Source organism: Fukomys damarensis, unplaced genomic scaffold, assembly GCF_012274545.1.
Source record: "Fukomys damarensis isolate Sample0158 unplaced genomic scaffold, DMR_v1.0_HiC HiC_scaffold_33, whole genome shotgun sequence".
In the NCBI taxonomy this organism is placed as follows: domain Eukaryota; kingdom Metazoa; phylum Chordata; class Mammalia; order Rodentia; family Bathyergidae; genus Fukomys; species Fukomys damarensis.
Window position 1 is genome coordinate 48,860,899 of NW_022900945.1, and position 12,001 is coordinate 48,872,899.

The following is a 12,001-nucleotide window of genomic DNA, read 5'->3' on the forward strand; positions in this document are numbered from 1 at the left end:
GGTGGGGAGGGGAGGAGGGGGTGAAGGGAGGGTGGGGACAAGGGGAAAAAATGAGAATCAAAACCTGACATGTAAAGGTACAAGATCCCAGTGATGAATGTAACTGTACTGTCTACCTAGAATGTACCAATAAATTCAATTTTAAAAAAAAAGATGTTGAATGATAAACCATCAATCAGAAGGGTAAACTAAATACTTTTTGGAAGAGAAATTTAAAGCTTTAATGAGTAAGAATGAAGAAAAATAATGTGATCTGGTAGAAAGAAAAATGCCTTGCTAAATGGGCGATCTCTGTTAGCATTCTCAACTCTGCTCCCCGGCCACTTAACCATGGGTACGTTATTAGATGAGTGCATGCCTCAGTGTCTCTTTTCTGTCAAAAGTAGAAGATAATGAATCCCACGTGTTCTTCTCCATAAAAAGAAAACAACTACTTAGGATGCATCACTCGGTGCTTTTAAATTTTTTATTTTTCGTGTTTTGAACTTCTTTTTTCTTAGTTATACAGATTAATGGGCTTCATTTTGGCAGGTTTATACATGCACATAACATACTTTGATCATTTATATCCCCTCATTACCTCCTGTCCCAGACTCCTTCCCCTAGTTTCACATAGCAGGGGCAGGAGGTCAGGTTCAATATGAATAATATATTTCCTCAATGCTTTTTTGTAAACAGAAGTATTTGAGTTTTGAACAACTGTGGCTGACAATTCAATATTTTTCTTGAAATGTTATGAACAAAGGAGTTGTGCTGAAAGTGACAACAAGGTCAAGAAAAACAAAGTGTTCTTACCCTCATCTATGTAGAAAAGTTGATCTTATCTCTACTGATAACAGAACAAAACTGTCCTAAAGCTAAAATTAGACAAGTTCTTGAGGCAGTGAGGTTATGTGGACTCCTCAATGAGTCTATGATTATTGGGTTCTTAAACCTGGTGCCAACACTCCCCTCACTAACAAGCCAGCTACTCTAAAACCAGTGTCCCCTTTGATATTCCTGTAGCAACTTCACTTTCCATCCAAAGTTATGGAAAAATTTAGCAAAGATAGCTGACTCTTCTTCATTTGGGATATTGTGCACATTTACTGAAACCTAGTTCTTAAGGGAAGAGGAAATGAGTAGCGGTTCTTCCGCCCTTGCTTAACATCGGCAAACCAAATCTTTTGGGGGCAGTCAGGAGACAAAATCTCACTGTGTGCCTAAATTGCCCTAAGGCTGGGCTCAAACTCACAGTCCTCTTGTGTGAGCCTCCCAGAGTGCTGGGATTACTGGCCTGTGCTACCACACCCAGTTAATACATACCTTTTACGAGTGCATCAAATTCAGTGTATAGTTTAAATATATACATGGTCTAATTAAACTATTTAACAGAAAATTTCATTAACCATTTAGTAGAAAATTTAACTCTGTATACTAGTTATTTCCTAGCCTCATCTCACCGCTACATGAATCCAAAGATTCAAGTTTGTTTAGCTGGGGTCAGTCATGACATTATGCTTTGAAATTTCAGTTTCTCCTAGACCAAATACTTTCAAAATATCAATAAACCTTCACTATGATAGATTTTCAAAAGTGTCATAAACCCTGATGCACCAAGTAACCTAGGTTCCCTGTGCTGCCCAGGGATCTCACACGTGGTTGCAATGTAGGTTCCCACCCTCAATAGTCACTCCATGTCCCCACCCACTTGTATACGAGCCGTCTGTGCTCCAGGAAGGACACTGGTAGGGGTCCTGCCTACCTAAGCCACAGGACCACCAAGGAATTTCATCTGTGCTCATTAGCTTCTTCTCCCGTGCCAGGTCCTGTGTACATCTTGGAGTCACAGCAGTCAACAGAATCGTGACCATCCATGCCTGCTCTCAGAAACTGGCAATATCTGTGCCACCTTCTCTACCTTCTCTGTGCTAGTTTGATCAGTGTCTGCACAGTTTGATCACTGTCGCAGTGGGACAGAAGGAGGCTGGAGAAGAAGATTCATAAACTGTCTGACACTTGGGAAAGCTTTCACTCAGGTACCCAGATGAATGGACCTAGTCACAGGATTGTACTGAGGAATGGAGATGGCCCACAAATCCTCTGTATATACAGCCAAGGGATCCCAACCTGAGCTACAGGGAAGGGAGATTACAAACTGGATGAAAATCAAAGAGCAGTGGGACAATGTCATGTAGTCCACTGACTTGAGAGGGGGATATTAAACCTGAGAACCAAAACAAGAGAGAACACAAGTAACAGGGTTCAGATGGGCTGGTAGCAGTTCCCTCTTTTATGGTGAGACCTGATGTAATTTAGTCCCCTTGTCTACAACTAGGTTTCTTCTCATCTATAAAACTAGAATAAGAAAACAGATAAGGCTGCCATGAAGAATAAATAAAGTTATTATACCAATCTTCTAATACTAAGGTCCATGTGAATGCTTCATAATGGCTATAATAATTTCATCATCCTCAAAAGCATAAATATATAACCACGTTTTCAGGAAGAAAGAATTTGGAATGCCAAATGAGATGCTCTCTCTAGAGCCAGCTTGTTTGCACAAGTGATGATGCCTTGGTTATTTGCGGAGCTACTGAGTTCACTTTGTTCCAGGAGAATTCGTGTAGCCCATATCTTGACATGAAGCCAGACATGCTATACTCAGTTCAGCCTCCCCTACTTTCCCCCAGCCTAACCCTAAGCAGAGGCCTTGCTTCAGGGCTTTACCTTGCTGCTTTTGCATAGTAGTAAAATCCTCAAAGGTGAGTGTACGCACAGGAGGTCTCCAAAATGCATAAGTCTCCATGATGGCTTCAAGTCCAGTTCTGGGGAGAGAAAAGCCAGACAATAAAGTTGTAAACATCCCAAGAAATGCAATGGTTAATTTTAAAGATCCGGAGGGGGTTAGTCTGACAAGTGACACAGGATAGGCACTGAGAGAGAAGAACACCATGAAAATAAATTAGTCTGGAAAAGCACAGGGTACAGCAATATTACCTTGCAGGAAGAACAAATGAAACTCGTTCAAATTATTTGCCAGCAAATCCAGAACTGTGATTAAAAGAAAACCTCTCTGAGTCCTCTTCAAAAGAGGTTTGATGTGCACAAATAGAGCACATAAAGGGCTAAAGATCAAGCCCGCTGATACTATGAGTACAGGTGAGCAGAGCGCAGCACTGACTGCTTCTGTAGCACAGGGCAATGCTGTATCCTTAGCACATTACCATGGAGGCAGCTTATCCCAGAGTCAACTCTGCACCATGAAACTGCCAAACTGATGGGGCTTCTCGGTTTACTAAATCAACAGAGACACTCAGGTGGCAGAAATGAAAACAGATAATCAGACAACACTCAAGTTTCTATTGCAATAAGAAGCACCCACCTGAAGGCAAAGAAAAGGCTTGGACCCATAAGACACACTTCAGGCAAAAAGACCAATACATTTCTCCAAATATTTACCTGTGTTCCAAGAACCCAATAACCTAACTGATCTTTAAAACTACAAACTGTCAGACCTCAGAAACTCCCCAGTATTTCACAGATCCCTTTGCAGTTTTTGGTTTGTTGGTACTGGGCATCCCATAAACTGGACTATGTGCTCACTGCCTGCTTTGCCATCCCACTAATCAGCTCTTTCATCATCATCAGGAGCTCAAATACATCACTGTCAGATAATTACCCAGATTAACTCTCATACAATCTTGCCAATAGTCCATATCTTCAAAACAGAGAGTTGGCTGGGGCTTGGTCAAAGCTTGAACACAGCCTCTGTATTTTTTTTACTTTTCTTTAAAAACTAGTTGTTTCATTTCTATCTAGGTGGAGGGAAAGGAAGCACAGGGACTCTAGGGAAAGTAGAAGAAGGCAAATGGAGCATAGATAACATCCGTTCCCTTCAAGGCAAAGTCACTGGAAGGTGGCATGGTGTCCCTTCTGGGAACAGACAGTCTTTTTCCTTTAATATGGAAGGTATGCTGTCTGCCCCTCCCTAGGTAATAAATTTAGAGTTATCTCCAGTCTTAGATGCTAGAAATAAAGTTAAATGTTTTAAGTAAAAACAAATATTCTTTCCTTACAAATAACTGTCGGGTCGCTGAGGTTCTTCTAGGATGAACTGATACACTGATTGGCTTTGTGTTGGGAAATTTCCTCCCTGATCAGGTCTCACTTGTGCAGCTAACTTTCTAAAGTCTTCCCTGGAATCCTGGAGGCTTTAAATACACTGATGTTGGCAAACCAAACTCTGTATTTTAAGAAGGGGTTCAGAGGAGAGAGTGTTGCCTGGTGTTTATTAGCTGTTAATCTGTTAGAAGGAGGAATAGAAGACATCTCCACATAGTCACCCTACATTAATGCTGAATACAGTACATGAAACTATTTGTAGAGAGAAATAGCCCAGGCAATTAGAGAGTTCAGAATAATAAAAGGATAGCTAGATAAAGCCACGCTGAGCCTGGGTGGATAGGAGAAACAGATAGGCCAAGCTTAGCTCTTACTGCTTTATGTAGGAATGTTGGCGACCCACCAGACCATCTTAGGATTCCCTTTAATGGCACAGAAGGCTCACTGCAAATGGCAGTGCTTTTATTGTCCCACCTTCTATTCCACTCTTCCCAGGGACATGTAACAACGATGACGACAAAATGCTAAACTCAAGGACAAAGCGCAAGCCTTCCTTATTCCATAATAAAGGCTACAAGAATATTAAGCTAAAATAATATGCAAATATACCAGCAATGTGATATTTACTAGACAAGTAGAAAATGAAATTAGCTTGCATTTCCATAGGTGACCCCCAAAAAAGCAAGGGCAAAGGTATGCATGGTTTATGTAACCCGCCAACTTTATACTATACAATAGTGACTATGTATCCACATGTCCAAATCTTAAAATCCAACTGGGAAACAGAGTTATAAAATTGTACATTTAAAATTTGGGAACTGGAAAAGGATCTTGGGTAGCATCTACTTACCTATGACACCATATTTGATGGTTATACAGACTCTGGTGGCATTTTTCCTTAGGAAAATATTTGGTTTTTTTATTAGCTGTGTTTGAAAGTTCTTTCTGACATTTGGCTGAAGTCTCTGATACAGCTTTCACGCTGTTCCCATTAGCAGTGGGAAAGTGACAATGGTGCCAGACATTTCCCGTGAGGAATCTGCCTGTCACATGCTCATCGGGGAACTAGATCGGCCTTAGCTTAAGAATACAATGCACCACGTCACATAGGGTACATCCATGGTCCCTCAAGCCATCTGCCCTAACAGGGGTTATTTTGGTGACAGAATTGGGGGAAATTGGAGTTTCCACTTCCCCAAAATAAGGGTAAGACCTGAAAGTTACTAACCATAGCTTACTAATCCACTATGGATCTATCTCTCATCGATTTGTACTACATAGGACATAATATAAGTTATCCTATAGTATGTATTATCCTGTAGGATGTAATATGGAGGATGATACAAATCTCCTAGATAATGTATGAATCTATTTATGTCTTCAGAGTATCTCCTCTCTAGGAAAATAAACTCTATTTGTTTTCTGTATGCCGTATCTTCCATTTGTCCTGAAATTCCATTAACAAATATATCAGGATTTGGTGTAGTGCAACAGAAATATTAGACAATTCACTGTTGTCCCCCACTCGCATGTGTGTACTCAAGAGCTTGGATCTCAGGTTTTTTCTGCCCACCCCAATGTTAAATCTTAATTGATATGCACTGAATTAGTAACTAGAGAAATAAGTGTTTTATTACTGAGTCGTCGTTTCATAAACCTTAACTAGCATTCATTCTTTTCTCAATCTAAAACTTAAGAAAACAATTTTGAGTAAAATAAATTGAATATAGAAGGAATCCTTTTGTATTAGAGATTCGGAAATTGTGAGCATGCCCTTTTGACAGAGGGCTCAGAGAGGTTTCGGTTTTCCTTTGGTTTCGCCTGTTTCAGTCATTAAGGGTATGACCTTGAGAAGTCTGAGAGCCCTGGCAGAGGTCAGTCATTTCTACTCTTCACACTGCCTTAGAAGAGTCCTTGCCAACTCCCCCTTATATCTTCAGCCACTTGGACATCTACCCACAGTTTGTCCTGTGCTGCACATTGCTTACTCATTCTCTATCATTTAACCCTTGTTTTGTGAAATTTTTATCTCCAGATTGTTACTGGATTCACCACTGAAGAAAAGAGCTGTCTCAAGCAACCATGTTCTACCAACCTGTCCCACACAGTGGTCCTCTTTGGGCCTGTTGGACACAAGAGACCCGACGTCATCTCTGAGACTTCCTCAGAGGTGCTCAAATTGGCAAATGCCCCCCACCTTGCTTGCTTTTCCTTATCATTTCCAGTGACACAGAGACTATGTGCAAGCCCTGTGGTTCAGTCCTTTGGCTATAATCTCCTCTCTGATTTCCAGGGCCCTTTGTCTTTCAACTTTTCAGTGTGTTGGCCAAATTAACAGAAGGTGCTGAAAAGAAAGGGAAAGATGAAGGGGACAAAGCAAGACCAAAGGTTCTTCGCAAGTTGATGATGCCTCAACACCAACTGATTTTGGAAAATAACCAAGTTGTAAAAATATATTCTTGCAACCTTATTCCCCAAAAAGTTGGGATCATCCCTTTAAAGTTCAGCAAATCTTTTTGCTGCTGTGTTTGCAATACACAATCATTATATTAGTTTTGAGGTACAAGAACATTAATATATCAGGTCTTCCTCATTTTCAATGCCCTTTCTTCCTTGCCTTCTTGTGCCTTCCCCTGACCCTCTTTCTCATCTCCAAAAAGTCCACCTCTGTATTTCCTACCATCTCTCCTTTATTTTACTCTTTAATTTATTTATATTTTGATTTTCTAAAATAAGAGAAATCATGTGATATTTAACCTTGTCTGATTATTTTCACTTAATACTATGGTCCTAAGATCTGTCCACTTTCCTACAAATTATTCAAATTTACCCTTTTTACGGTTGAATAATACTCCACTGTGGTGTGTGTGTGTGTGTGTGTGTGTGTGTGTGTGTAATATATATATATACATTTGCTTTATTCATTTGTCTGTTGATGGGTATCTAAGGTGTTTTAATAGTTTAGCTAAAAAAATAGTTTAGCTATTGTGAAGTGCACTGCTATAAACATGGATTTGCAAGTATCATTAGAGTATGATATCTTTAACTGTCTTGGGAATATACTTAGGAGAGATATAGCTGGTCAGGTGGAATTTCTATTTTTAGCTTTCTGACAAATTTCCAAACTGATTTCATAGCGGTTGTGCTAGTTTACCACCTACCAATAATGTAAAAGGGTGCTTTTCTCCCTACATCCTCTCCGGTATTTGTTATTGTTTTGTGTTCTTCATGACAGCCATTTTCACAAGAGTGAAATGAAGGTTCACAACTGGTTTGCAGTTCCTGAATGGCTAAAGATGTGAATTTCTGCAAGTATTTGATAATTATAATAATAATTATTAAAACATTCACAATCCTATTAGGTAGCATACCAATGAATATTTTCTGCCACTCCTTTGTTTTGAAATAAGGAATTGCTTTTTATTGTTTATTTCTTGCTCAATTTTGACTCTTACACTACTTGCTTGTAATACTGATGAAAAAACATGCAATTAAATAATATGGCCATTTATCATTTCTCAACAGAAAGTCAAAGGATAGGATAGCCTACTGTAACAAGGATTTTAAAGTTATAAAGCCATTACCCAATCCAGGGGAGGACATATGCCAACTTCAGCAAATATAAATGCAAAAAGACATGGAGTCTTTTCCCTTAAGAGTTTCCTGTTCAATGAAAGAGAACCATGCATGAATAAGTAATTTCTGAATATTGTGATATACTGGTAAAAGATGCCATCAAGCATAGAGAAAGAAGTATTTCTTCTACTGAGACAGCTCAAGGAATATTCCACAAAAGTCCAATTGTTTAACCTTAATATTGAAGAATACTGAACAATCTTCCACTCAGACAAGAGGCAGGAAAGGTTTTCTTAGCAAAATTAAGGGTATGGGCAAAATTTAGAGGTATGGAAAGGAAAGCATGTTCTGGGGATGGAAAACAGGGCAGGATGATGGTAGCCCAGCATGCTCTAACCATGGACAGTTATTTCTTATTAAGTGTTCAGATTTTTATCCCATGGGTAGTACTGTACCTCTGATTTCCTTTTCTTTCCCATCTTTCTCCAGTGTTTGAAAAGGCTCAGGATATGCTACTGCTTAAGATCTAATTATCATAACTCCGATCCTTGGATTGCCCTTGCTGCACTAAGGTCAAGAAAGCATGTCTTGCCTTCACCGGATCTGGAATCAGCTCCTCCATACAGATTATTCACGGTATTTTTTATCCAGGTAAATTCTAAAAGACCCCCCCCCCTGTGGGAGCCCGCTGGCATTTGACATTGGAAAAGTAACTTCTTCTACCATTGAGGCATTGACACAATCTGTGACTCTATTTGGCTTTTCTGAGATGAGGGTCTCAGCTATGCAGATGAGATTGACCTGGAGCTCTCTGTGTAATCCAGGCTGAGCTCACTGTATAATCCAGGCTGGGTATATGGGATTATCCAGGCTGAGTTTATGGGATTACAGGTGTTGACCTGGAGCTCACTGTAATCCAGACTAGTTTTATGGGATTACGGGTGTGCACCACCACGCCCGACTCAAGGACTTTGTTAAGTTTGACCTTTGATCTCCTCCCTAATATTGCTTGATGTTTCCTGTTGCCCTGCCTTTAAAAGGAGCTGTTTCTGTGTAATAAATTGGACCTCTTGTCTCCACACTATTGAGTGTGCTGTCCTTTCTCAATCCTCACTCCCCAACTCAGGTACTTTCGTGTTGTGACGGCCAGACCGCCACACCCCCCACCCACAGCAGAGGTGTGCAAATTCACTAGAAAACAACCCATTATTCAAAACTTGGCTTCCAATGGTATAATAGGTATATCTACATGATGAGGTCAGTGCCTCCTCCAATGGCTTGGAAGAATCAATACCCAATGGACAGATGATTGGAGCTGAGTTAGACTTTTCATCACGTGGTGATCTCCAATTTGGGATTTCTGCCCCCCCCACACACACATACATACACACACATGTTACATTAAATAATAATGGCAGCCCAGGAGGAGTTTTCATTGCCTTAGGAGCATGATAAAAATCCATAATAATACTAAGCAGGTTAACTAAACTAGTATGATTCTTTTCAATTGAATGGGATGGTCTAACTTTAGTGATCCTTTCTTTTTTTTTTTTTTTTTTTTTAAGTTTTGTGAGACAGCCTTGCTGTATAGTCCAGACTGGTCTTGAACTCACTGTGTAATCCAGGCTGGCCTCCAACTTGCAGGGATCCTCCTGCTTCATTCTCCCAAGTGCTGGATTACAGATGTGCACACCATTAAGATCATAAAAGGGGTACAAAAAGCGGGGGGCGGGGATTTAGCTCAGCGGTTTGGTGGCCTGCCTTGCAAGCAAGATCATAAGAGGGGTAGATTAGCATCATAGTTTAGACCATGGACCTGGGAGTTAGACTTCCTGGGTTCAAATGGTAAAGCTGATTTTTACTACTATAACCTTGGCCAAGTTGTCTTACCTCTTTATGCCTACTTCTCTCTATCTAAAACGTGGAGACAATGATAACACTTTCTGCTAAATGCAGATTAATTAAAAACAAAAATACACAAGAGACAACAGAAAACATAACACAAGGTTAATGACCATCCATCTAACTGAAACAAAAGAGCTACAATCATTCTACTCAAGTTGAGGCCTGTAATATGAGAACACAACCTTACTTCGCTGGAATTCAAAGCTTGGTCAGACCTTTGGCTCCTGATTAAAAGTGGAGGGAGCCCATAGGTTACCAAATTCCCTTTCTCACTCTCTCCTCAAAGAACCAAAAGTGTGTCCCTCGGGCCCCTATAGGCCTCATTATCTCACAGATATTTCAGACTCCAATGTGTTAGCCATTAAAAAGAAGGCACTCCGTTCAATGACACCATCCCTGGGCAACAGCCATATATAATAAAACAGCTGCCAACTTTCCCTGGCAAAGCCACATGGCCAACAGGACAATGATGGAATAGGTTCGTGACACGAACCAGGAGCGCAAACAAAAAGGGAGAGAAATATGTTAAGTACTGGCAAAAAGACCACAGGCCAGGGGACATGACAATGATGAACCTCTATGGCCTGGATGAATGAGAAAAGCCCAGCTACATGCTGCTGCCAAAATCCAGTGCAGGGCAAGCTAGCTTGAATTCCAGAGGCAGCAGTGTCTGAGAGGGAACCCAGCAATGATTACCGGCACAGATCTGCTCAATGGCAGAAGCCCCCATGCTAGGGATAACAAAAGAAGATGCAAAATCTGCAGGGGCTGCTGAGATTGCCAGGAAAGAGAAAAATGAGATTGGCTGGAAAAATACCGCTCCTGGCTCTAGAGAGACCAAATGAAAACACGAAAACTGAACATAAGGGAGACACTCGGGGTGTTGGGCTGACTGAAGTGAGGCAAGTGGTCAGCACGTTGGCTCTGGACTTGCTACTTGAGCCTTTATGAGCCACAGGGAGCCCGAGGTGGACGAGGGCACAGTTTCTGCTGACTGTCAACTGCACCTAGCAGTGCAGGGTGACATCATTCTGCATGCTGTGACTGGCTGGATTTGCAAACCCTAAAAGCAAGCGTCTTGCTGTATTCAGTACAACGGGAAATACTGAACAGATAGCATCAACTCAGAGGTGAAAATGGACAACTTAGGAAACAGATACTACATGAAATACTTATTACTATTATTTGGACACATGATTTGTTTGAATGAGTACAAGTAAGCATCTGAAGTTGAACTGTGTGCAATTGCTCGTATTTTAGCATTTCGACTTACAAACATAGCAATTTCCCATACTTAGCTTAATAGATAGATAAAGGTGGAAATAAGATTTGAACCACTTGTTTATGTAGAGAAGTCTGTTACTAGATGTTAGCTGATATCCATCCTGCCCCTTTTCTCTTCCCCACTCTCACAGAAAAGTTATCTTAGACCTAAGTTTGGAGGAGCTGGGCCTGGAGTTAATTTCTAGCTGACTTTTCTTTGTCCTCCTCCTCATCTCAAACTCTTTCCATCAGGGGTTGTGAGGAAGAGCTGAGCCTCTAACAGGGGCTTCTGTCTGCAGCTGAGAGAAGGGCTTCTTCGTTTCCTAACTAGGCCCTGGGGACAGAAGCTACTTAGGAAGAGGCCCCAGGAAAATTCCTTACTTTCAAATGTTTTTAACACCACCCTCAGGTTAAGGATTAACCTCCCTAAACGTCCTCTTCCAACAAACAAACACATCCACTCCCACGCATCAAATGACTACTGTCTCTTGGAACATTATATAGAGGAAAAGGAGGCACTGAGAAGATCTGCTGCCAGCCACTCACCCAGGAAGCAGCAGTGCTTGCTGGCAATATTCTGAGAATAAACTCAGGCTCAGATTCCTCCTGAACCTCAGCCCGCAGGCCCTACTGTTTCTTCAGTGAGACAGCCCCTTATGCTACTTCCTTCTATAAAGGCATCTCCTTGTGACACAGACACATTGACCGGCTTCTCCCTGACAGTTCCCGAATTGGGGAATTTCAGTACCCTATCCAAGGCCTCCCAGGGTGGACTCCAGAGAGAAGAATTCACTTACTAAAGAGCTGCACCAGTTCTGTATGCTAAAGATGGGCCATTTTACCCAGGACCTATATCATGAGACCAACAGCAGCCGCTCCTTGGGCATCGTGGCAGCTGAAAATATCTGGAAGAAACCACATTATACAGGATGGTCAAGTAAGACTAAAGCCCAAAGGGGAAAACAAAGTCACTGAAAGAGGAGAACCCCGAGTCTTTCACTCCATGGCACTTTAAAGATAAATCCATAGAACCCCTCACTCCGCAGACAGATCATAATTTTAATCCTTTCCATTATACGTATGGGTTTGCTTGGAAGGAAGTCCCTGGGAATTATGTAACATTTCTCAAGCTTCCTTCGGCTTTCTGTAAAAT

General features: G+C 41.1%; 1 protein-coding gene across 2 annotated transcripts in view; it reads right to left on the minus strand.

Moving 5' to 3' along the window:
- Tbx15 (T-box transcription factor 15) overlaps positions 1–12,001 on the minus strand; it is a 110,727-nt gene that overhangs the window by 11,994 nt on the left and 86,732 nt on the right. For both annotated transcript variants that reach the window (XM_010643532.2, XM_033758387.1), the window contains exon 7: positions 2,710–2,807. In XM_010643532.2, the coding sequence (XP_010641834.1) occupies positions 2,710–2,807 (98 nt within the window). The remainder of the gene's footprint in view (positions 1–2,709; positions 2,808–12,001) is intronic.